Genomic DNA, 27787 nt, shown 5'->3' on the forward strand with positions numbered 1-27787 from the left:
CAGCCTCAGTGGCTGTTTTACCAGAGCAATTCAGGCTGCTGCTGATGGGTCCTTTGGGGACTTCAGCCGGCAAACTGCAGGCTATAATTCTGTGTCCTTAAGGTATTACACCACAGTTAAATTTTCACTTTTTAAATAGCTGGATATTTTATCAGAGCAAGAACCATGCATTACTTTCCCTGGAAGACCAATCAAGCTACTGCCCCATCAGATGAGACCAGTCAGGCCAATTAGGATATTCACCTTGCATCGGTGCAGCTTGCAGAAATTTCATTTCTCCGTTATATTTTAATAACTTCCTCCCATCTTCATCACGCTACAATATCCAGTGAGCTTATTTTACCCAGACTTTCCTATAATTTGATTAGAGATAACTGCTAGCATGTCCCTGAATGGTTTTTCCCCTTGAAACGGCTACATTTTTGATTAATGTACGCTGTCCTGGAGGAAACCTCATCAATTTCTTCTGCCACCATGCTGCCACCTGTGGCCACAGAACAATATGCAGACAAATCTGATTTAGCACCCCCCATTGAATCCAGCCCCCAGCTCCGACTCCACCGCTGCCTGACAAAAAAAAAAAAAGACAGAAATGGCGTTTATCCGATGTCATTAAGAGTCAAACATTTATAACGGCATGAAAGGACCCAGAACGCAAATCAGACTACATCTGCCAAGCAGACCTTCAAATACGCTTCTCAAGATGTCACGGCTCGGAGGTTAACGTTGCTTTTTCATTATTTTACTTTTAGCCTTTTGTAAAGCATTTGTTGCTAAGTGAAGAGGGTCTCGCTAACGGTATTCTGTCCACAGCGCTGCCTGTGGCTACTTTATATTCAGACGTGCGAAGGCCGCGCTAATGAGAAGCTCTCTGAAACAGGCGCGCTAACGCTTGGCTCGCGTACCGCCAGCCGCCCTTATTAGGCTGCCCACCAGGCCCGGCCGGCCCGCTTAAACCACACCCGCACTCCATCAGCCTGTAGCCTGGGGTCTCGGGTTCTGGCTGAGGGAAAATGTCAGGGGGGGGGGCAGGCAGGATGAGAAACAGCACTCCAGCATCATTGTCAGAGCTGGAATCGGCTGCGGAGAGGGGGAGGGGTGACTTTGTGCCTTTGTGTCCAGTGGGTGGGTTGTGTGCACCTGGGTGGGTTAAGCTGCACAGAGCCACCAACCAAGAACTGAAGGCCTGTCTGAATAGCAGAACTAAAAGTAGAAGCTGCTCCAACTCAGGATGTATGGCAGACTCAGAGATACACAAGTCTGGAGGTTCTTACACAGGGATCTGTTACACGGAGCTGTCTGTCCTCTGCGGAGGACATGCAGGTTCTTTGAGCTGCGCAGCCGACCCCTCCTTCACTGTGAAATGTCTGCCGCCCCCGGGCATTTCAAAACGGCTTGGAAACGGACGCCGCGGGAAAATATTCTCACTAGAAAGTCATTTCCATGCTTCTCTTATTTAGCTGTTATTTTCTCTATCGGCGACCAGCAATGGTCTGAGACTGAAATATCCTTTTTCTAAAAAGCTGCTGGACAGTGTTTTTCAACATTGCAGGGCTGTTGTCACCAGTTTGAAGGCTCAGTTTGCCTCCATGTGGCAATATACGTTTTAAGAAGCAGTACTTTAATTATTATATGTATATATATGTGTCCAATATATGTTACACTTGTACCTGGACATTAACTGGAAGCTCAGCCTGAACTTATATCAGCCCAACTCCTGAACAGCTCTAAGTTTGTAATGTGCTATTTGCACAACCAGAATCCTTCATTCAGACAAGTTGGCCCCTTCAAACCACAGGTGACAACTATTACCATCAACAGCACCAGCTAAAATGAAGGAATACATTAACAGAAGAAACTCATAAACTGAATTATGTAACCAATTGTACCTATACGTGAAAAATGCTTCTTTTTAAAACCCAGATCTCTCCTTTTCACGTATTTATGAATTATTCTTTACGGTTATTACAGAAAGTCAAGTAGAAATGCAGATGTTTCATTCATGACAATAAAGGCAGTCCACACATCCGGCTTCTGTCGACTATCGTGACCATGCAAGTAAAGCTGGTGTAGAAAGGTCTACAGTTTAATGGAATCTAAAGGTCAAACTGGCGTTTCCACTGCACAGTTTACACTCGCTGTGCCTTGCTCATGGCTGCAGAAAGGGGCCATTCAGACACAGCCATCCAAAGGATTGGAAGTATAATGAATGTGGAGCATAGAGCTGGATGATTACCGAAAATTTTGACGATACCGAACATTTTTACGATATTGATACTGACTTTTTCACCTCAGTATCAATACCAAATCGATACCATAAGCCACAGTTCTTATAAGCATCAAATGATGCCTACATTTAAACAACATTTATTCCCCAAACAATATTTCTTCACAAAAACCTCAGCTGATACAAAATCTCATCGATAGCACATTGACAATAGGTTTATATTTGTGTTTGTTCTCTTCATTGTTTAACGTAGCCTACTGTTCATCACTCAGGAACGGAATATGAATGAACTCGCCAGTAGGTTAAACGTGACCTTAACCAGAAACAAGAAAATATGACATCATTACGTCATGAATTTGACGTGTTGCCCCCTGGGGCACAGGTCATGTAGCCGCGTTTGCATACAGGGGATGCCAAGTTTACCCTTTTTACATTCGATTTAAAACTGACATAGCGCCATCTCTCACTTCTGGCACCCATCAGCTAGCGGTGGATAGCGGGCAAGAGCAGTTTCCATCTTCTATTTGTGCCGCTTCTCTGCACCTGAAATAAGCACGACAGTGTCTCTCCCCAAAGTGTAGATTCCACATGTCCATTATGTGATTTAATTTCTTAAAGAGACTGTGGTTTTTGGTTTGTGCAATAGAGATGTACGGCACATTTACACCAAAGGAGATTGGACAGTCGTCACGCTGTTTTACTGGTGCATCAAAGGAGTTCATGCTAAATGAAGTAAATAAGTATCTCGCAAAAGACAATGCAGGACTGTTTATGGGGTAGCCGAGCCTCGATTCCCATTAAAAAGTGTTTCTCTCACTCTGGCAGATCCTCCCAGTCTAATCCTGCTGTTCCCTCATGCTAATGTTTGCTGTAGGGCAGGACCTCAAAGTGGGTTGTCCACTTCCTTTGTCTTATGCTAGCCGCAAAGCCAGTGTTGGGGAGGGGGGTGTTCATCGGATCCTTCATTGTCAAAGTTTATCACAGATCCATAAGCCCCTCCTTTATTTTCCACATTGTTGCTGGGAGCCCGCAGCCAATCCCAGGAAGCAAAGAGCTCTGGGCTGAGGACACCCTGGACAGGATACCAGTCCATTCGCCAAATGGTTCGCCTGTGGGTGTGAGGCTACAGCGCTACCCGCCGAGCCCCTGTACCGCCGAGAAACACCCTGATTTATTGCAGAAAGATTACAGCTGGGATGGGATCTTTCAAGGTTGTCCAGTCAACCAAAGCAAAAGTGTCTTGCACAGAGCTACCTTTATTATAATAGATAACGTCTTGTAGCCTGAAATTCGGTTTTATTTATGTTGCTTAAACGTTTGATCCACAATGAAACCTCAAGGGTAAGATCCCTTTTGGGTTAATATATTCCATGTTAACAAGCCTGCAAGGCCTTTTCACTCCTTGAGCTGTTTTGCTAGCAAAAGCATCCATTGAAATCCATTGTGTGCTTGGTTATTGTAATAGTCATCATGCACATAGCGGAAATCCATACCCGCTGACGATTAGGCGTTTCGATCCTTCCCATTTACACAATTGGAACTATTGAAGAAAAGCAATTTTCTCAAGGCTACAGCTTTAGTTCCCTTCTGAGATTCACAACGTGAGCCAGCAGTAGAAATCGCCGTGGAATCCGTTGCCGTTATCGCTTCGGTAACTGCACGGCCGCAGCAAGGAGGCAAGGCAAGCGGCAATTAGGCCACGAGTCAACAGCCACGGAGGTAATTTATGCAGTAGCCGTAGATAAAGGTCGCCGGAGATTAAATATTGAAAGTCGTTCATGAGTCAATTATGCATGAGCTTCCTGACGACCAGCTGACCGAGTTCCTGACGACGCCACGGCAATGGGAGACGTCTACGTGAGTGGGTTCAGAAACAACAACCTACACTATAAAAAAGGGAAAGATGGAAATAGGTGGTGGCCAGCAATCCTGAGCCCCTCCTGTCTTCATTAACACTGAAAAGTGAAGGATGAAATGACAGCATCGCAGTGTCCAACCATGCTCACGCAAACACAGCTTCATTTATAAAACTGCACATTTCATTGGATGAGGCACCTTGCTCCAGGATTCAGCAGGGTCTCCCCAGGGGTCTCCCCAGGGGCAGGAAATCCGAGAGGTTCACATCTTCAAGCTCTAAACGTTGCCCTCTGTTGCCCGCTAGACATGCCCTGCATCTAACAGGGTTCACGTCCTCAGCAATATGCCATGTTTTGGTGAATTTCTGATTAAAATCATTGGCAAAAGGGTAATATAGTAATTAAAGACACTGTTTTTTTTATATAACTCCAGAGGGCCTGTTCCTTTGTAACTGAGTAAAAATACTTAACTTAAAGTGTTTCTATAAAAAGCTGTGCCCAGCTGTAAAAGGGTCGGCGGCTAAACACAAAGCCAGTAAGAGTAACCCCAGGCAGGATTTATGCCCCTCTGGCGATACACACCTCAGGACACTGTGGCCCCAGGACGGGCAGAGAGACGCTCACCCAGGGGCTCTGCCAGCAGAACAAACAGTGCCTTCGGGGTCATTCCAGACACATTTGTCACACTCAGAAATGGGTTTTATGCAATCACTGGGCATTTGCTGAAGTATAAAAAAGAAAAAAAAAATCCATTTTAGGATTTGAAGATGGAGCGAGGGGAAGGCCCAGAGGGAGAGGAGGCGGAACTAGCAAAGGCGGGAGCATGGCCTGTCCAGAACCTCCTTAAGGGCCGGGTAAGACCCCGACCCTGTCTTTGTGGAGAGGTAGGGATGATGTTTTAATCTGAATGAGGGGGATGCGGTTTTTCACACAGCACAGTATATCCCTCTCATCACTGGCTGCATTATGGAAAAAGGTTGAGTGAGTATTTACTTCAAAAATTAAGATTTGGTTATAAACACCAAACTCTTCTAAAGATTTCCTATCAGGTCATCTGAGCCTTTCATATTAATAACAGACAGCCATCTGTCCATCTTCCAAACCTCTAATCCTGGACAGGATCACTGTGAACCTGGAGTCAATCATAGGCAATACAGGTGCCAAGACGGTATGCCAGGGGACACACAAGCACACACGAGGAGCAGAGGTTTAAAGCAGTCATTCAGAGACACCTTTTTCTGCACACCAGACTTACTGAGCTGTTCTTTTGCACTTGCGGCCTGCCTGTTAGTTTTAATGAGTCTGCCCATTCTCCTCTGACCTCTCTCGTTAACAAGGCATTCCCAGCCACAGTACTGCCTCATCTGGCTGTTTTTCATCGCGTCAAGCTCTGTAACCTCTGGAGACTGTAGCACAGGAAAAACCCAGCAAGCTGGCTGTTTCTTAGCTGCTGGAACCAATAACCAAACCATGTTGAAAATCAATCACATCAGGTGTCTTAAGCCCTTCTGACTCTTAGCCACATACTGTACCAAGTGAACTTCTTGACTCTGCATGGTGATATTAGATGACTCGCTTATGGAAATGAATGCAGGTGCACATTATTAACTATCCATGCAGTCCATATGATGATATCAGGATCATACAAAACACATACATAGAAATGTAACTATTCTGTGATATTTTGTATTCAGTCCACATTGTTATAAATGAAGCTTCTTTTTTGCATGTATTTCCTAGAAAGGCCAAGTGTTCCAATCAGAAATCTATGAACACTACAGCAGGGGTGGCCAATCTTATCTGCAAAGGGCCGATGTGTGTGTGGGTTTTCGCTGCAGCTCCCTAATTAGGTCACTAATTACAGGACTGATTGGCTGAAGAGTCCTCACTCCTGGGTTTGAACAGCTGACCTAAAGGTTACCCCAGAAACCCGCACACACACCGGCCCTTTGCGGATAAGATTGGCCACCTCTGCACTACAGGGACAAAAGTATTGGGACACCCTAAGTAATTACAGGAGTTGCCCGCATATGCCATAAGCATTGCGCATATAATTGTACAACCGCGGAAAAAATTAAGAGATCACAGCACAATTTTTTGTTTCACTCATTTCTCAATTTAATGGCGTGTGTCTGTGTATAATATATATTTTTCTGCAAACTGCAGCCTGGTTCTACCCTGTTTCTCATTAATGAAGGGCTTCTTCCTTGCTTTATGGGACCTCAGACCTGCTTCTAGGAGCCTGATACAAACTATCTTAGCAGTGAACTTCACACCTGTACTTAATGTTTCCCATTCCTTTTGAAGGTCACTTGATGTCATCCTTCGACTCGTGAGAAACTGTCGGATAAGTTACCGGTCATCTCTGCCATTAGAACGTCGCTTCCGCCTTTTACCTGGCTGGTTTCTGGTCGTTCCCAGTGTCTCCTGCTTCACCTTATTTTTGTCTCAACATGAAAGCATCTTGCTGCTCAGTGTAACCCTCTGCCAGCAGAACTACAATTAAACCATGATTTAAAAATGCAGATTTGTTTAAAAATATAGAGTGGTCTCTTAATTTTTTTCCACGACTGTATAATTAAGCACACAGCCATGGAATCTCCAGCATAGCAGCAGAACGGGGGGGGTCATACAGAAGAGGTCAGTCAGCCTGGCACCATCACTGGTCGCCACTGGACACCCTTCCTATAAGTCGGTTCTCCACATTTCTGTCCTGCTAGAGCTGCCCTGGTCAATGGAAAGTGAAGTGATAGTGACATGGAAACATCTGGGAGCAAGTTCAGCTGCGAGGTGGCAACCCCAGAAGCCTTTTCCTGAAGACTACAGGCTATTATAGCAGCTAAGGGTTAGCAAACTTCATACTAATGTCCTTTGGTTCAGACTGAGATGTGTGGACAGGCTGGTGTCCCAATACTTTTTGTCCATGCAGCGTATCTTATTTAGAGATCTGAACTGAGCCTTTAACAGGAAAACTCTGTTCAGAATTTTCTTTCCCTTAGAAAAAAATACTTCTGAAGGATCCGTGAATGAAGGACTGGGAATCGGCAGCTAAAGACAGTAACTGCGTGATGCCACATGATATTACGAGGTGGGGGATGTAGCGATGTAACAGTGACGGTGGAGGGGGGGGGGGCGGTAACTGTTCTGCCCTATGAATGCACACTGTTTACTCTCTCTAATCAGGCGGATTAATGCTGGACGCTCCAACAGGAGGGCAACAAAAACTTCAGGGCCCCGGGGCGTTCCCAGTGCTGATGATGACCCCACCGCTGCTTCAGGGCAGCCAGAGACAGCTTCCTTTAGCTCGACGGACAGCAGCCCCTACCAGCCTGCCTCAAATTAACATGTAAAGCAAATACCCTCACACGATGCTAATGAGCATAGACCACACTCCATGCACTCGCAGTCTCCATTCAGATGGGAGACAGAAGCCTTTCCCTTTACCGAAGCGTAGCAGGCCAAGAGGAACTCTCATTTCCAACGGACTCAGTGGAGACCGTCCATTTCTGTGCTTTCAATCACTTGTCCTCCGGCATTGTGGCATGAAAAAGACCTTCCACGTGCTCCAACAAGCTGCCCTCAAGAAGAAGAATTCACCCAAGGAGATTTGACAAGTGGATTCTGGGTAGGTTTTCCCCCCCCCCCCCCAATGTTTTGGCTTTCAAGTTTGAGTCAAAGTTCGTCTTTATGACATGGTGGACGGAGGGGGTGTGTCTCTTTTTGTCCTGAGGCCGGGATCGCTACCCGCCGTTATCAGACCAGAATGCAGCTTTCTGCTCTGGGTATGTGACGCTCCAGGGAACCTGAAGTCTTTGGGCAAGCAGATTCAGCCAAGACCAGCCCACACATGCAAAAATCACCGCACTCTGCCAGCTTGAGGAGCCGACGGACCTCAGTCTAACATTGAGCCGTTATAGTAGCTGGGATCTAGAATAAGGATCTGTCCTTATGACCCAAAAATGCTGTAATGGAGCCGACAAAAATTAAAATTGCTTAGGTCTGTCACCCCTGCCTGTTGTTCCCTAAGTAAAAATGCTATTTTTTGCATTACAACATTTCATTTCTTGTATGAGGTTAGCCCCAAAGCCTTCAGATCTGTTCAGTTGCACTGAGTTCTGCCAGAAACCAAAATGGCCATCCTTCTATAATGGAATCTGGCTTACCCCTCATTCCATCTGTTGCCTGCTCCCAAGAGGGATCAGTGCTTTATGGACTTGCCGGCATCGCTGGCTAACCCTGAGGACACAATGCTTTGCAGTTTCCTTTGTTTAGCAACAGAAAAAGGGCTTCTCTGAGATTCCCGTTACCTCTGTCAGTCGCCAGTGCTCCCTGGGTCACTCTCGGCATCTTTTAAGCCGTTAATCTTCAATTCTCCTGACATGTGACCACCTCGATGCACCATCCCTGCCAGAGTGTCTCCTGTGGATTGGTGCAGCACCTTCGCCCAGGGTTGCTGCGAGTTCAGACCCAGGCGGCCGCACCCACCCAGACGAGCACGAGCTCAAAGAAAACAAGCATATCCTCGGCATTTACATCCACAACCCCCGTCCTCCTGATAGCCCCCCTTACCTCACAGCTCTCACAATAAACCTCTCGCTTCAAAGGAAAAAAAAAAAAAAATCATTTAATATAGATTTTGACCTTTTAACAGATTCAGGAGCATTTTTTAAAATATATAATTCATAATTCATGCCAACAAACACCATGTAGTTGTGTAGCTTGATACATTTCTGGCCAGCGAGGAGACTTTCTAACTTGTATTCTGTTGCATATAAAACATATTCTCCCACTGGGTTTGAGTCTACATGCCCAGCATTCATTAAAAAAGCAGGAAAACAGAAAGTTGTTCAGCAGCGTGCGATTTGGCATACGGATTTTTAGCAAGGATCACCCAGGTTTAACTCCTACTCAAACGATGCCAAGTGAACTGCTGCCTTCTGTGATAAATTTTGGAAGATCCTGGAGCTGAAAACAAACTGTTGACCTTTTGAGGTATTATTGAAATTACTGAAGAACCGGGCGGCTCTGCCTGTGATCACCGCCACAGACGGACGACACACTTTGAGAAACACGAGATTACATCTCAGCTCCCAAAGAAGTCCACCGCTTGCTGTCTGCTCATGCGGAAAGAGCACGACAGCACAGCACTTAGCGAGCCATGGACGGTGACCTGCATTTTCACACATTACCCATAATGCACCCACGGGGCAAAGAAAGGTCCTGGCCATTAGTCAGTACGTCAGTGCGTCACACCTCCCTGAAGCGCCACCTACAGGCAACAACAGTCAAAAATGCCTCAAATGTCTGAAAGTGAAAGATAACATTCAGCCCTATTGATGGCAATTCTTAACTGCAAAAAGGTGCATGGTTGCATTCTTTTTGTCCAGAGAAACATTTTTTACATTGGAAATTTTACTTTTTTTTTTATTTTTTTTTTTAGATAATTCAGGTTCCATTATGCTGAAAAGTAAAACTTAGCAAAGATTTGACCAGTGTAATACAAACCAATGACCACTGGTTAGCTAACTTATTAGTAAAAGAGTGACCTATAATTTCAGCTGATATATTAATCTTTATGATGATATTTATGATATCCAGCGATACTGGTCACTGATCTCATCGCTTTATTTAATTTAACTCAAAGCTTAAAAGGCAAGCCAGCATTACCTAACCATCAAGCAGCTATCAATCCTGGTGTCATGCTCATCCGACCCTCCCATGTGCCACGCCCCCTCGCTACCTCGTGTGGAATCCCCGTGCTTACCAGCTGATTCTCGTTGTTGTTTGATTAGGCCAATGTATTTAAGTCTGCATTAGTTATGTTTTTCCCAGTCCAGTCATTGATGTCCGTCTTTTGCTTTGCCTCATGTTCCATGTTGTTTCCTAAATAAATCCCTAGTCTACCTGATTCCTCAGCTCTGGCTGCTGCTTCCCCGCTCCGTGCCCGAGCATGCAGGACACCTGGTAATTTATTTTCCACACTAAGGGGATACATCATATTTAGAAATATGTATCCATCGGCGTTAATAAATTTTGGTTTGTTTAAAAATATGCATTTGATGGTGTAAGAAGGTTTCGGACGCTGCACATTGCAGCTGAGATGACCTGGACCTTGAGACTGATCAGCAATGGAAAGTGGGGGGGGGGGAGTGCAGGAATGACACGCCCCCCCGGGGAGTTAGGGTGAGACACAATGCTGCCGTGTCCTTCATCCAGTGAAAGCTGCTCTGCTGCTAAGAGATAAATGGCACAATCAGTCAGTGGAGACTTTATTGGACGTCTGGAGTCGTCTTGGTGCCTGTTCCTTTACAGCAGGAACGGCAAGCCTTCACCACCTAAGTCTCCAATACACTATAAAGGATCAAGCGGCAAAATCAGAAAGGAAAGTAAACCAGAACTCAGCAGCCAGTGCACCCCATGAAAGAAGGAACGCCACCAAGCCCTCCCCCCGGCAAAACACCAATGAAAGCAATGCCAGCTGCTTCAAAGTAGAGGCAAAAAAATGAACTTCGATTCCTTCAGAACTGGGGTAGGACTCCGTGCCTTCCCTGTGCACAAGCCCGGGCCTGCTGTCTGCAGAGCGCTGGGGGGGACGATCTCCAAAGCATGCCTATCAGCTCCATCCCTCCTTATTCCACTGCGAGGAAAGATGAGATGAGCCATCACGTGGAAATACCCCTTCCTTCTTTATGGGACTGCCAGGTCACCCCTCACCTGCCCACGAGGATGAAGACACAGGCATTCTACAATAATCTCGGTCAAGCCAAACTGTTACAGCCGAACTGTTACAACCAAAGTTACAACCAGGCTTCAATCTGTCACACACTCAACAACAAACCAACAGCCTGGATGTTATGAGTGACGTGCTGCAGGTTCAGCCTATAGGCAACATAGGCGATCACCCCGGGGTGCCACTTGCAAAATAGCAAGCAAAAAAAATTAGAAGAAATACACAATCAATCAAAAGGTTTTGCCCTCCACTTTCCCATTTGTTTCATAGACTGGAGATTTTTTATCCTTAAGCATTGGAAAGTTAAGTGAACAACTATAATGAAAATATAAGTCAAATAAGACAAGTTTATAACATGGAAAGAGGATGTAACAGTGTATGTCTGACATCCTGTTACCTGGCAAAGTCAGATTCTAGGCTGTCATTTAACTTTAAATGCACTAGTTACCGTTTCATCTCAGGAAATAGAGCATTATTTAATGTCCCTTGTAGAAAGAATGTCTTGAATTTTCTCTGCTGTTATAACCACTAAAGGAGGTGTCATGACCTGCTCGTCCGATCCTCCTGTGTGCCACGCTGCCCTCGTTACCTCGTGTTAATTCCTGATTGTGACCACCTGTTGCCTGTTATTTTCAGCTTGTCCTGTGTATTTACAGTAGTCCGCGTCTGAGTCCATTTTCCCCAGATCTGTCATTGATGTTCGTCGCCGTCTGCCCTGTTCGTCCCATAATAACCCCAGTCTTTCTGGATCCCCTTTTTATGATTCCCCGCTTCCTGCTTGCTCGTCGAACAGCAGTCACTACAGGAGGTTACTTTGGTGAATCAAAGATATGACATTTTCTGGCAAATAAAAGTTCTCAAATGGTGAACATACTGTACTGTGAATTTATTTGTTAGTAAAGAATACTGAGTGTATTTTTTGTAAATGTTAAGTGAGTAACGTAGATATAGAAAACCTCAGTGTGTGCAGAAACTTTTGACTGGTAGAGTACCTCTGGTTGCATTCCATCATATTACAGTTATTTACACTGGTTTTAATATTTCAGTGCTTTTCTTGTCAAACAGAGTTAGCAGCCACCTACCATGTGCTACTGAAATGGTTTTAATATAAATGAAATGACAAAATGTATTTTCTGGTGCTGCAGGGGGTGGGGAGGCGGGCTCAGCAGAATCTCGCCTGGAGTGCCAGAACACCCAGGGCCGGCTGCGATGTGCTGTAGGTAAAATCCCTTTGGTTACCTAGCCGGACCCTGTGCACGCTGTGCTTGGTCAAGGTTCTTCTGGATGCTCCCTTTCCTGCTCTGTATTTAAAAATGGTTCCTGTAAGGTGAATCATTGGGTGTAAATTGCCCTCAGTGTGAGATTACATGTATGAGCGTGTGCCCTGAGAGAGACTGTCATCTCAACCAGGGCGTCCCCCTACCTGGGATAAACCCGGGTCCCCTGCAGCCGTGAGAAATTTACAAACAAGAGGAGGCCATTCGGCCCATCAAGCTCGTTTGGGGAGAACTTAACTAATAGCTCAGAGTTGTTAAAATCTTATCTAGCTCTGATTTAAAGGAACCCATGGTTTTAGCTTCCACTACACTAGCAGGAAGACTATTCCATACTCTAACAACACACTGTGTAAAGAAGTGCTTCCTCAAATTAGTTTTTAAAATGTTCTCCCGCTAATTTCCACCTATGGCCACGAGTTCTAATATTTAAACTAATACTGAAGTAGCCATTTGGCTGAACAGCATCCAGACCCGTTAGAATCTTATAGACCTGGATCATGTCCCCCCTTTGCCTCCTTTGTTCAGGCTAAACAGATTTAGCTCAGCTAACCTCTCCTCATAAGACATTCCTCTAAGACCAGGAATCATTCTGGTAGCCCTCCGTTACACATTTTCTAAGGCAGCAATGTCCTTCTTCAGGTGTGGTGACCAAACCTGCACACAATATTCTAGGTGAGGTCTTACCAAGGAATTATATAAATGTAACATCACCTCCCTTGACTTAAACTCCACACACCTAGAGATATAACCCAACATCCTATCAGCCTTTTTTATTGCTTCCCCACACTGGCGAGAGTGAGACATGGAAGCATCAACATACACACCGAGATCTTTCTCGTAATCAGCTACCTTTATTTCAGTGGAACCAATAAAATACATTGCCCGTCCAAAAAAAAAAGTCGCCATTTGAATTTATATCAGCAAATACTTAAAAGCCAATGACTGGATCATTATTACAGTCTTGCAACTTTATGCAGCAATAAAGTAAAGTCAGCTGAGTACCTGAATCTACTGAATGGCCAGGTTACACCTCCATCCATCATAAATGGATTTTCTCTTCCCTGTTGGCATGGGCATATTCCAGGACAAGAATGCCAAGATTCAATGGGTTCAAATTGTCCAAGATGGTTCAGGGAGCATGAGGAATCATTTTCACGCATGACTTGGTCACCACAGAGTTGTGACCTTAACCTCATTGAAGGTCTCTGGGATGTGCTGAAAGAGGTTTTATGGAGAGGTTCAACTCACTTGTCAATACAGGATCTTGGTGAGAAATGAATGCAAATCTGGATGAAAATAAAGGATGAGATGTTGCATAAGCTTGTGGAAACAATGCCATGACAAATATGCGCCATAATCAAAGCTAAAGGCGGCCCAACAAAAAAATCAAATGGCGACTTTTTTTTGGACGGGCAGTGTATCTGTACTTTATATTTCTGCTCCCTGCATGGAGTTCCTTACATTTATCTGTGTTAAATTTAATCTGCCAGGTATCAGCCCAGTCTCTAATTAAATCAGGATCCCGTTGTAGCCTCTCTGCTGCTAGATCAGTATCTGCTACACCACCCACCTTGGTGTCGTCTGCAAATTTAACCAGTTTACTGTATGTATTGGTGTCAATATCATTAATGTAAAGCCATGAACCAGATAAGTGCTTATGGGAAGTGGAGGTCAGGTTTGTGCGACATGTAAAACAAACAGGATTCCCATTTGAAAGTCCAGATGTACATTTTGATATCCTAACAGTTTTGCAGTTAAACACTCTGACAGTCGTCATGGGAATCGCCTGTCTTTCTTTGTGCAGTGGGGTCACGTCCCAATAAGCACAGGAAATGAACACCTAGAGGAACATTTATACATTTATGCATTTTAAGAGACATGACTCCATATTTCATATTACATTCATGGAAATTATGGTAGAAACAGGTTCTTTTGCGTAATTATAAGTCTCCTCATTAAAAGAAAAATAGATACAAGAAAGAGCAGGAGCCAAAAGCTGTGGTTTAATCACCTCATTCTATAGTGGAACAGGGCAGAGTTGAGGTGCCATTCGTGTTTCATCTTAAATAACCAGAAGATGGTTCGCAGAGCTCCAGCTCATTAACGACCTCGGCCCGGACTCCGCTCTAAAGAGCAGTGACATCACACCCAGAAGTCGGTGCCTGTTCACATTAACGACACGCTTCACTGGCCTGCCTACCCCCTACAGTGAGCAGGCCTTGTGCGCCACCATACAGAGACTGACCCGACATTAGTAACACACTGGGGCCTGCAGGAGCACAGCATAAACAGAGCCTGAGGCCTTGTGTTTCCTTTTCCAAAGACAGGGGCACTGTAAAACCTGGAGACCATCCAGATCATACCTGCTTCTCCTCCTCCATAATCCTTGCCATTAATCACATCACCTCCTTCAGCGATGTTTACACTGCGCATGCTGTAATGCCTGAATTAAAGCCCAACCCAGGGTCCTGGTGGGAGGGCTGGCACCTACAGATAACTGTTTACCAGGGAACCTCATACTTCTATAAGATTGTGTCACAAGCCGACTGAAGGGGGGGTGAGGAACAGCACCTGACACAGCTCAGCGGAACATGACGCGCCGCTTTTGGGCAGAAGCCGACACGGCCCTGCAATCCACATTCCGCATGCTGCCGCCATTCAGGAAATCTCCCTGGTTGTGTAGAGGTGTGAGCGATCAAACCCCTGGAGGTACCACCACCATTTTGTGAGGCACCACAGAGATGCAGCCCTCAACACGGCATCACTCTGACAGGGACAGGGAGACCTCCCGCAAGACCAGGCAGAATTCACCAGCTACAGACATGGGAAACTGAGAGGAAGGACTTAGGCTGATATCACCAGTCTAATAAAAACAGACTAAATATCCAACGTAAAACTGAATCACTTCCATGTGGCTGCACAAATGCCTGCACATACTTACGTTCTCACAGGAAACGTCTAAAAATTGATTTTTAAAAAAGAAACACGGAGTACATTGGCAAGCACAAGTATTCTTTTTCCTCATAATCCTGCCCATCTGAGTCTCCTGGATCGACCTCATTACCTACTGATGCTGCGTTTCGGCGGCATTTCCCAGAAGAAACCGGTAATAAGATGAGATAGCGGAGAGCACAGAGCAAACGGCGGCACAGCGCATTTCATAGGAAAATGAGTTTACAAGTCTGTAATTGGGCTTCACATATTAAATCAGAGGATCAGAATCTGGGAGAGGGGTGAATTGGAAAATACAATGATAGCAGTACAGTTCATAAGATCTTTATCCTAGTGTTGAACCTGAATTAGCTCTATCAATAACCAGACACTGCCCTGTGATAGACTGGCATCCTGTCTATGGTGTCCCCTGCATTATAATAGACTGGCATCCTGTCTATGGTGCCCAATGCCCTGTGATAGACTGGCATCCTGTCTATGGTGCCCAATGCCCTGTGATAGACTGGCATCCTGTCTATAGTGTCCCCTGCCCTGTGATAGACTGGCATCCTGTCTACAGTGTCCCCTGCATTATGATAGACTGGCATCCTGTCTATGGTGCCTACTGCCCTGTGATAGACTGGCATCCTGTCTACAGTGTCCCCTGCCCTGTGATAGACTGGCATCCTGTCTACGGTGCCCACTGCCCTGTGATAGACTGGCATCCTGTCTACAGTGTCCCCTGCCCTGTGATAGACTGGCATCCTGTCTACGGTGCCCACTGCCCTGTGATACACTGGCATCCTGTCTATAGTGTCCCCTGCCCTGTGATAGACTGGCATCCTGTCTATGGTGCCCAATGCCCTGTGATACACTGGCATCCTGTCTACAGTGTCCCCTGCCCTGTGATAGACTGGCATCCTGTCTATGGTGCCCACTGCCCTGTGATAGACTGGCATCCTGTCTATAGTGTCCCCTGCCCTGTGATAGACTGGCATCCTGTCTATGGTGCCCACTGCCCTGTGATAGACTGGCATCCTGTCTACAGTGCCCCCTGCCCTGTGATACACTGGCATCCTGTCTATGGTGTCCCCTGCCCTGTGATACACTGGCATCCTGTCTATGGTGCCCATTTCCTGTGATAGACTGGCATCCTGTCTATGGTGCCCACTGCCCTGTGATAGACTGGCATCCTGTCTATGTTGTTCCTTGCCAATTCGATAAATGGTTGGGGAAGCTGGATGGATTGTATAGCCGAATGCAGAAAAAGTAAAACCTGCAACAGATTAATGGGCTGACATGGCAGGATTATGCTCCTCGTTTAAAAGAGCCACCAGAGTAATTAGCCAGCAGAAAGGGGTCCTGCCACGTCCTGCCTGCATTCTCCAGCCATCGCTCAGCATGCAGGCACTCGCCCCCTCTGCCCCGTGAGACGTGTCCTGGAATTACTGAGCATAAGCCAAGCAGCCAGCCGCTCTAGCCTGGTCCACCTCACCCCCCACCTCCATTAACAAGAGACTGGCCCTCGCGTCTTTATTCTTTAACTGCTCGCCATCAGTCAGCGACCTCTGTTAGGCGTTAGCAGCCTTCGCAGGCTGATCACCTTGGCTTGCTGCCGTAACCAACCCAGGTGAGGGATGTACTACACCTTGACGGGAAGTGAATGCCAGGTCTCACCTTCTTCTTAAAACGCGGACGAGACTGACACACGCTGTATCTGCCTGGTGTATCTGCCTAAATATTAAACCTGAGAGGCATGCCCACCCCCGGATGACACATTTCCAGCGAGTGCAGTTTCATCCGAAATACCTCTATGCCTCAAAGTTATCCCGATCCACAGTGTTTTTCGAAACAGTTCCCACAAACAGGTAGCTATTTGTACCGATTTCCTACAGAAATGGGGGAATATATATAGAATGATTGAGAAGGAGAAACGGAGTGGATCTTCCCGCCTGTCAGCTGTACCCTGGAGCACCCGTCTGAGACAGTGTGAAGAAACGGGACAAAAGAGGCCATGGTCTGCGAGTCGGGTGGGGGAGGGGAGGGGGCTGACGGAGCCACTGATTTGCAGGATTAAGCAGTGGAGACAGACAGGACCTCAGCTCTGCAAAGAACAGCCTGTCTGCGTTAAGGGCTGCGTTTTGCTCACCTTAATATAAAAGTAATGCCGACCAAATATGCACAGAACACAAGTCTTCTCTCAGACTCTGGCACATCTCAGTCCTGACTAGAGCTAAACCAGAGTTGAACCCAAAGCTACACCCAGACCTAACCCCAGAGCTAAACTAGAGTGAAACCCAGAGTTAAACCCAGAGCTAAACCAAAGCTGAACACAGAGCTAAAGTCTAGTGAAATCCAGAGCTAAACCCAGAGCTAAACTAGGGTGAAATCCAGAGCTAAACCAAAGCTGAACCCTGAACTAAACCCAGAACTAACACCAGAGCTAAACTGGAGTGAAACTCAGAGTTATAGCAGAACTAAACCAAAGGTGAACTGAGGAGACCTAAACTAGTGCAAAATCCAGAGCTAAACCCAGAGCTAACCCAGAGCTAAGCAGAGCTAATCCCTGAGCTCCACTAGAATGCATCACCCTCATCCCCTGTCTGTGAACTCAATGATACAGCAGGAACTTTTTCCCTTAAATCTTGTGCATTTTATCCTAATCTTCATAAATTCACCCAAATAGCCCGTATTTGAAAAGCTGACAACAGCTTTCAACAAAACTTCTCAGAAAAAAAGAAAACCATTCCATCAAATGATTTATTTTAAGTGTGTTTCCAGCCAAGTGATGGCAAATATCAAATTAATTGAAATCCAACATTCGGCATAATTACTAACCTTTGTGTTTGTAATCATTCTCAAACTCAGGTCTCCTGCCATGTGAATGAATGTCATTTGTCAAGATGCCAGTCAGCGTGACAGTAAACACTGCACTGCCAGTCTGATCTCTTTCATTTGGAAGGCAAAGTTATCATTTCAGACAGTTCATGGCTGGCAGACAAGGAACCATGATGTTTGCCGAGAGGTCAAAGGTCACAGTGTGTGCCACTCCAGGGACACAGCAGCCGCGAAGGCAGGTTTCAACATGCTCCTGTGTCCAACACTGTCCCCCAAACACTCCCTGAACAATAACGTTCAATCGGTGACAGCGGGCCAAGCAGAAACAACAGACACCTGTAGCAACATCTGGAGAGGACAGGCCAGAAGATGAAATTAAGTCACGAAAATGACGTTTGAAGATATCAAAACCTGACAGCGAGAGCGTGCCCTAGCAGCATGATTAAACAGCAGCTACTATAGGGAAATAAAAACAGAAAAAGCCACTAAAGTTATTATAGTGTAGCTTTAGATACAATTTTCAATTTCATTTCAACTAAATTGCTATTGACATTATGTACAGAATCCAGACAGAAATCTCAAAGGAAAAGAAAATCCTAAACTTCCATAGCGAGTTATTTATTATAAATCCATATTTTCAAAACAAGGAAAAAAAAACCTTCGGTGGAGGTTATTTGTGGGTCCTGCGCTTTCACTGGCCATCTGGCAGTTGCTGTATCTGATAGCTACTCCCCTGCTTATCATTACTTTCTGTTTTTCTGTCGGTGTGTCCCGTTGCCATTCGCCACCTCGCTCTGGACCCACCAACTGTCACATGACCCAACAATGACCCTTCTTAGGCTGCCTTCCCAATCGGCCACTGGCCGATGTGACTGACACTTTCGCCTCCCTGCCAAGACCTCCCTGTCCTGTTCTGTGTCACGGCTAACCAGAGGGTGCCCATTGCCTGACTGAAGTTGCCAGACCTGTCACCACCATAGCTGTGGGGGGGGGGGGGGGGGGCAGGTGGAGAGCCCAGAGTAGGTTTTTGACGATGTCGCCCAATGTCATCATCGGCATGTTCACGACTCATGCCAGCCGCCCACACAGGCCTCTGGGACACGGTCATTTCCGGGGCCAAACAACCAGAGGCGTGAGCGCCGGCAACCTGGGGTCCCGCAGCCGCGTGCATTTCACAGGCAGCCAAAGGTAGAATATACCGGATCTCCGCGCGGAGAGTGCCACTGCACATTTACTATGTGCCGGTCCAAAGCGAGCCATGGCTGTAATCCAGCATATTCAGAGATATTACAAACTGTAAAATCACTTCATGGGTTTACGAATGTACCTACACTGGATAACCATGGATGGATGGATGGATAATAATATTATGATAACAATGATGATGACAGAGGTTTCTTTCCCAGCCTCCATAACGAGCTGAGGATTAGCCGCCCCCCCCCTTTGAAATGGTTGTCAGAACCAGGGAATTCGCCCCCTCACTGCCCTTTTAATTAGCTCCATGTTCCCAGGCCGGTGGAGCCACTCGCGGCTTCTTCATTAACTTCCGAACTGCTGGGCCACCCGGCAGCAGAAGTGGAGGGAGCTGTAACAGCCACGCACCACACGGCCCGTCCAGGAGAGGAGGATTTACGTCGCGGAGCTTTTCCTGATAAAGCCTATTTCTGCTGGGACTTCGACTGTGAGTCACTAGCAGAACGGGCCAATAAGAGAAGGGCAGCAATACGGAAAAAAAAAAAAAAACATGCTCACACACAGAAATGAAAAAATCAGCACACAAAGACATTTGTCTGTTTGGACGGGAAAGCCCATTCACTTCCCCGGCGCCCCACATAGCGGAGCTGAATGGGGTGACCCCACAGGACTTCCGCTAACTGAGCTCCGCAGCAACCCCCCCCGTCCTGCAGCAAAGATGGAAAAAAGTGGTTGAAGATGTCTAAAAAGAGATTTTTCAGGCACAAACTGCACTGCTAGAACCACCTGAACAGCACGCTGCCGCTGGATAGTGTGAGTCTGTGCGTGTGCCAGCTTTCTGTATAATACATGTTACCTCAGGCTTAAGCTGTTGGTTTAGGACAGTGAAAAGGGGGTGTGGTTTTTCCCAAGAGGGTGAGTCAGGTGATCATCATCGTCTAAGGTGATTTGTTCACCATGTTGTGCATTCAGAGGCTCTGCTTGTGTTTACACAGTAACCGCCTAAAGAGAGCCCCCCCTCAAACCTGAGCCTCCAAAATGCTAGACGCCCGTGTGTGCAGGATGCCGTCACTTTATTCCCCCTCCCTGCTGGAATTGCAATTTAATCTTATATTTTGTTAGAAAGCAGCTCATCATCCTGTCTCACTGCAATTCCTGAGAGAGACACTGGCATTCCAAAATATGTTCACTGCACACCACAGACATCTTGGAATAAAAAGGTTCTCACAAACTCCGGCATTTGGTTTTCCCGATCTATGATCCTTTTAATTATCACAAATCCACCTACACTTCCTAAATACCTGCACTGCCTTCTAAGAAACCCCTCATTCTCTCCATGCATGTGCTGGGGTTGGGCAGGGAGGGGGGGGAGGGGGGGCGCTATTTGATGTGCGTGACCTTTAAAGGCACTGAGTGCCCCTTTTTTAACCTTTAAGCACCTGTCGCTCAAAAAGTCTCTGCACAGCCCAGATTCTGTCCTTTTGGCATAAACATTTTTCCAAAGCGTGAACACAATGAGTCCGTCCCAGCAAGCACAGGGTACACCCTGGATGGGATGCCTGTACAACACAGGCAACACAGGCAAAGCAAGAAGCACACCCAAAATCAGGTACTGTAAGTGTGGTTACTGTAGAGGGAAACACATACATGAATATGCTGGCTGTGTAAACACAGACACCGGAAGCTTTGGCTCTACCTCAGCACAGCCTCTCTCACCGCTGCTCATGTCTCACACTGCTTTCCATTATCAGTACAAGTCATCCCCTATTTACGCTTTCTTGCATCTTTACCATCTGGAGGAAGAAAACATCTTGACAGGTGAGCAGATGTCCTATAATCCGGATTAATTACTTGTTCTTTTTCCTACATTATATAAATGACTCAGAAATTGCAGATTCAGAGTGATTCTCCAGAAGTTTCCATTCAGTTTTTCCATGATAAAGTCCACATTATTGCTTGCTCCCAATTCCCTACCAGACAGTCCACATTTTTGCTCCCTTCCAGCTCCCAGTAGCAAAAATGTGGACCGTCTGGGGGGTCCCCAAGGACCAGGTTCAGAAACACTGGTCCAGATCATGAACTTAAAATGGGAACAATGTACAGTAAGATAACCAAGGTTAATTTCTCAAACTGGACGATACTGCCATTCAAGAAAAAATTAAATATCTTACCACTGTCTGCAATGGAGAAGGAGAAAAGATCACTAGTGGCTCGGTCCCCCTCCCTCAGCACATAGCAGATCTTCATGTCATCTATATCGGCTAAAAAGGGACACATTCGTCACAATGCTTTTCATTTAACTAAGGCACATCACAATTGTTTGACTGTGCAGTTCATCAGAAACACATTATCATTTGATTATTATTTCATAAATTAATTTGGGGATAACATACCAAAAAGTGAAAGAAGACTATGAGTTATTAAATAAATAACATTACCAACTCACAGGAATGGAACATGGCATGATTTTCAAGTTCAATTACGGTCAGTGTTGTTATTCTACGCCACATAAATCAACAAATCACAATATTTATGAGCAACAGAGTTGCCTTTAAGTTGAAATAAATGTATATTTAGTATCAGATTAGTATTCACTGGAATGTGTCACTGCACTTCAGGGCTAAATCAAACCAACTGTGGCACTGCAGGCAATTGTTAGAGTTTCCCACAGTTGGATGAAGAGAATAAGGAGAAGGACTTTGGCATTAATGTAAGGCATGGGAGACCCAAAAGTGAAAAAACTCTGTCAGTGGGGTATAATTCAGCAGATTTTCACTCTATCTAAGCACACTTCATATTTCTCATTAAAGCACTGTTCAATATTTAAAGCAAAAACAAAGACATAGGTTAAAAAAAAGTAACTGGTTTCAGTTAAGCTGGTTACCCATGTCTGACCTACTTTAATTATTTAACCGATTTCCTGCAGTTAAATGGATGCAGCAAAGAAAAGCTAAGAAACACACAATCTGTGATCCTGCTGCATGCTGATCTCCATCTACAGCCCCAGCCTTGCCCCGTCTTTAAAAGGAATGTCATCCATTCAGCCTGTATGATGCATCATTAACCCTCATCCATTACTATGGTTTACTACATAAACAAAGAAAACATGCTTTAGGAGAAGAAAAAAAACTAAGCAGTGCTTGGATATAACTATTGTCTCCCCAAATTCTACTGGAAAAGAAACTATTTTTCTTTTTCAAAATCCATTTCATTCACTGAGTAAGACTGAAATACCGATATCTCCTGCACTCCTCTTGTACTTCAGAACTGGCTAATCAGAGAAACTCTCTGCCAGCCCCTGCAGAGCTGCATTTCATCATCTACTCATCACTGACAATGAAAGATGGGTCATTTACTTCTATGGTACTATCTTTGAGCATTTTCAACATCACTTTGCCTCTTTAGAACTGAAAGTAGTTATTGCAGATTTTGACTAGTAGATCAATAGTAGAATGTTAATGATGAGTGTATTACATTATTTGTTACGATTAATGCATTTTAAAGTGGAAAAAGTAGTATTTGAAAACAACATCCATACCTTGGGTAAAGGTGGTAATGGCTTCATTGCCTTTGCCCAAATTGATGAGGTATCCATGTTCTGGACTGACAGTGACTTTGAATCTTACGGAGATCCGAGGACTGTCTCTGTCTTCTGCCTTCAGCACCTTACTGGTGATGAGGTACCCAAGGTGCCCAGTGGGCAAGACCTTCAGCGTCAGACTGCCCTTGTTGACAACCACCTGTGGGATCCTGTTGTCCACCGAAACAATGGAGATCTTCATCATCTGTGGCTTGCGAGTCTCAAACACAGTGTCAGGGAAGATGTAGAAGTCCAGGTGAGTGCCGTCACTAACCGTGAAGGAGAAGCTGTCTTCGGAGGACTCCGTGCCATCATGTTTGTAGCTGATCATGTTCTCACTGAGGTCATGTTTAGTGAAGGACTTGATAGGAAGTGAGTTGTTAAAGAGCAACCGACCATGGACTGGCAGCTGGGTAACCATGAACTTCAGCAGGTGGTCTGCTGTGTCCTGGTCCTCTACGGTCAGCTCAAAGGGAGTTATCAGCTTGTTCTCCCCCTCAGTAACTCTGAGCCCATTGACCATCAAGACAGGCTTTTTATTGTCCACGTCTGTAATGGAAATGCGGAATGTACGGAACATGGGGTTGTATCCATCTGTGACCTCAAACTCAAAGCTGTCCGTTTTCACCTCGTCGTCTGAGGTGTGGATGTAATAGATTTTGTTCCCCGCTAGCTGAAGTTGAGTGAAAGATGAGACTGGCAAGCCGGATGCGTCTGTGCATTCGAGATGTCCCCGTACCGGGGCCCTAGTAATGGTGAAAACTAAGTGTTCATCCGGGCTGTTGAGGTCACTGGTGCTGAGCAGGTCTGTAGTGAGAGTCACTTTTCCACCCTCTTTCAGTGAAACACCTTTGCTAATCACATCGGGGAACACCATGTCTATGCTGCTGATAGTGACGTAAAAATACCTGTCAATGAGAGGATTAAAGCCATCTGTGACATCAAACTTTATGAGATCACGAATGCCCTCTTGTCCAATGTGAGTATATATCATAATGTTGTGGTCCACCTCATCCTGAGTGAAGTTCATTCCAACAGTAATGTTTTCAAATATTCCAAGTGGTGTTATCCTTTGTAAGAAACCTTGCCCAGGGCCATAGCGAATAACATAAGTCAGAGTGCTGTCCTCCGAGTCCAAGTCAGTAGCCTTTAAAACTTTATCATTTATTACTTTTGTTTCTCCAAATTCAATTTCTAAACCGTCATTTATCATCATCCTTGGTGTCTCATCGTCGACTGGAATAATCATAATAATGATGTTTTTTTCGACCATAAATTTACCGTCGGTCAGAACGACACCAAAGCCGTCTTCTGTGGTTTCAGAGCCGTCGTGCTCATAAATGATACTGGAGGCCACTTTAATCTGACTCAGTGTAAAGTTAGTCACAATGCTGATGCCGCTGTCTAGCTGGCTGACGACAGACCCATGTCTGGGAGGCTTAGTAATGATGAAGGTAAGCACATCAGCAGGGACGTCGGCATCTGCGGCATTCAGGATCGGTGTGTCAATTATGACATTCATACCCTCCATCACCACAAACTCCCTCATGTACATCTCAGGCTCTTCGTCATTGGAGGGGATGATGACAATGGGGAAAAAGTAGTGATCTGAGAAGTTTATACCATCTGAGCATCTGAAGGTGAATCTGTCTTCCACTGGCTCGATGCCTTTGTGAATGCTCTGCACATAATTAATGTGACATTGTCGGATGTCCTTTAGAGTGAAAGCACTGATTGCCATCCTGGCCCTAGACTTTTCTGAGCCTGGGGCAGGTGAGATGTTTTCCAGGTATCCATGAGTGGGCTGGACAATGATGGTACAGAGAAGCTCATCACTGGGAGTGTCACTGTCTTCAGCACTAATATGCTGGATCTCGATCACGCTCTTCTCTCCTTCCACCACAGTGAACTGCACTCCAACCAGCACCTCTGGAGCCTGATTATCGATCGGGAGGATAGTGACAAGGACACGGACAAAGTTTACTCTGTTACCCTCCATGATCCATTCATCTGATCTGTCACTGAGGCTCAGATTAAAATAGTCCTCTTTCGGGATGAAGCCTATCTCTCCACTTGTGTGAGCATAAACCACAACACCACTGATGACGTCTGCTTGAGTAAATTTCTCAGAAGGTTCTCCATTAACTAGAATTTCCCCAAAAAGTGGGGCATCTTCCACAATAAAAGTCAGTCTGAGGTCACCAGTGTCTCTGTGCCTTCCTTGGATTATACTGGGGGTAATCACGGTGGCTCCATTCTCTAAGACATCTAGATGGGAAGCTATTGTCCCAGTAGGAAGACTGATTTTTGGCATTGCATCACTTGTGGGTTTTACAGCTATTTTTACAGTGATGGTTACAACATGGACACCATCGCTCACATCTAATTGAAATGTGTCACTGGCTGACTCATCCCCATTATGAATATAGGAGACTTTTCCATTGGAGATGTCCTCCAGGTTAAAGACATGCCCTGCAGACACTTTGCTAAGAGAGTGCTGCACATGCCCATGAGGGGGTGGGCGACTGAGTGTGAATGACATGTGGCTTCTCTCGGTGTCGGCATCAGTGATGTCTAACTCTGCACTCGTGATGACATATGTGCCCCCTTCTAAGACGGTAAAACCTTTGTTTGTTATCTGCGGAGGTTTGTTGTCCACTGGCTGGATAAATACAGTAAACAGTCCCTCGACACTATTTCCAGCTGTGTCTTCGACCCTGTATCGAAACAGCACTGCGTGGGCAGTAATCCCCAACTCCATGTCAGGGGGCTTATAGGCTATTTTGTGATGATTTATCTGTGCTTGGGTAAATTCAGTTACTTCATTCTCTGGGCTCTCGGTTAAAACAATAGACCCAAACAACACAGGACTATTCTCATCCATGTCTGTGGGCAGTTGAATGACAGTGTACTTCAGGTCTCGGTCTTCGCAGTCCAAGTCAGTGTAACGCAGATGTTTTTTCTGGAAATGAGTCAACTGGTATTCTTTCACAGTCATCTGCAGAGTGGTGCCAGGGAACACTGCAGGAGGAACGTCATCAACTGGTAGAATCTTAATGATGAATTTGCTCTCAGCTGATTGGTTGGGAGGATCATTATCGTCTTGAACCCAGAACACAAACTCATCCATGACAACATCTGTGCTATGAGGCCCCATGTGTCTGTAGAACAGCCTTCCATCACTGATGTCCTGTTGCAACCACTCTGTCACCACTTTCTCGTAAAGTTCGTCATTCGCGTTGAACCTCCATGTAGACGGATCCTCTGGAGCCTCCGCCTGTCGCAGCAAAACCTCCCCGATTTTGGAAAAAGGAGATTGGATTGTGAACTTGACTTTGGAGTCCTCGGAGTCGACGTCTACGGAGCTAAGCATTAGTGTGGAGATGGACATCATTTGGTTCTTGAACAGCATAAGCCCTGTGTTCACGTTCACAGTCGGCGGCTCGTCATCGGTCGGCACCACCGTGATCGGAAAAAGAAATTCCACCTCATTCTTGCCATCGGTCATCCGGAAAATAATATTGTCACTATAGGTGTCACTACCATCATGCTCATAGATAACAATGCCGGCATCAAGGTCTGCCGGGGTGAAGAATGTTCTCTTGGAGCCCAGAATGATGAGTTTTCCGTGGCGCAGTCCATCAGTCACCGTAATCCTGACGTCAGATAAGTTGTCCTCGTCACTGATTTCTAAATTTTGCAAACTGGACAGCGGCCTGGATTGACCTTCATAAAGAAGCTGCCCAGTGTTTCGTGTCACCACTGGGGCCAGTGTGTTCATGGGTTTCACTATAATCATGAAGGCAAAGGTGTCCGAGAGAGCGCCCTCTGTGTCCACCACCTCAAACACGATCTGGAAAATTCTCTCAGTGTCGGAATCCACAGAGGGCGGTTTGTAAGCTATTTTCAGTTCCCTGAGGTCACTTTGGTAAAACGACATGATTGGCAGATTCCTGTCATCCGTGCTGACGATGTAGCCTTCGTCAAAGGAAAGCGGAGATGTGATGTTGAAGATTAAATCGTCGGGGTGAGACTCAGTGTCCTCTGCAGCCAGCATGTCCGCAGTTATAGCTGTCATGGCAAACTGGTCCACCTCCATCATCAACATTGCCACAAAGCTGGGTTTAGGGGCCGTGTTTTCATTCCCCTCTTCAATCTGCACCATAATTTGAAAATATTCCTGTTTAAGAAGGTTGCCCTCTCTGTCCTGTAATTCCACAACCATAGGTATATAATCTCTGTTTGGTGACCCGTGGGAAAATGCATGCTGATAGCAGATGTTGAGTTTAACAAATTCATCACAATCCTCCATTTTTCCCAAGTTAGTTGCCTCAGTGAGTTTCCCATATCTGGGCAAGGCACTGACACCTGCTAGAGATATTATCTTGCACTGTTCCGAGTTTCTGTCAAAAGAAAACTCCAGAATTCTCCTGTCAATGGGATTACTGGTGCCTAACAGTTTTTCGACAGTGAGAGGCATGCTCAGAGTCAAGACCTCCAGTTGGGTGAAAACGACCTCCACTGCCATCATGAACGGAATAATTAAGGTATCGGTTTGCGTGTCATAGCGGAGCTGCAGCCTTACCCTGTCCTTGGAAGGGCTCCTCGCCCCGAAGTGCGAGTACTTCACGTCACTGGGTCCGAATTCACAGGGAAACTTTTTCGGAGAGAGCTGCCCGGGTCTCTGCGACAGTGGATCATTATCCAGAACTGTAACGCTGCAACTGTCTCCGGGCTGCACCTGGATTACCAGATCGTTGATGGGATCGATAAAGACCGATCTGCCGAACAGCGCACGTATCCCGTTGTTGGCCACCAGTACGGCGTCTTCAGAAAGTTCCGATCTGAGAGCGTAGGACAGCGCGGAGCTGTCAGGGACGTGCGCCGGGACGCCGACGCTACCTGTCACACTCACCGCAAGCGTGAGAATGATGAGAAGCGCGGCGGCTCCCGCAGCTCGCCGCTGCTGCAGTCGGAACATGTTGGCGATGATCTGCAGTTCAATATTACTACGGCCACCACGATCTAAACCAAATCGGACAATAAATAAAAAAATATTAAGGCGCATGCATTACAATGTAACAGAGCCCATACACACACCCGCACAGAGTCGCTCCATTCTGTCTGAGCAAGTGCTACATTGAGTTATAAAGT

The 27787-nt window shown here is 45.9% G+C and overlaps 1 protein-coding gene across 1 annotated transcript in view; it reads right to left on the reverse strand.

Annotated features, from left to right (window-relative positions):
• Positions 1 to 27741, reverse strand: part of frem2b (FRAS1 related extracellular matrix 2b) — a 59044-nt gene extending 31303 nt beyond the window's left edge. Inside the window, exons 1-2 of the mRNA XM_023825999.2 lie at positions 22592 to 27741; positions 21225 to 21314 (exon numbers count right to left, since the gene is read on the reverse strand). Coding sequence (XP_023681767.2) covers positions 21225 to 21314; positions 22592 to 27701 — 5200 coding nt within the window. The 5' untranslated portion in view covers positions 27702 to 27741. The remainder of the gene's footprint in view (positions 1 to 21224; positions 21315 to 22591) is intronic.
• Positions 27742 to 27787: the final 46 nt, after the last annotated feature.

This window comes from Paramormyrops kingsleyae, chromosome 17, assembly GCF_048594095.1.
Source record: "Paramormyrops kingsleyae isolate MSU_618 chromosome 17, PKINGS_0.4, whole genome shotgun sequence".
NCBI lineage: Eukaryota > Metazoa > Chordata > Actinopteri > Osteoglossiformes > Mormyridae > Paramormyrops > Paramormyrops kingsleyae.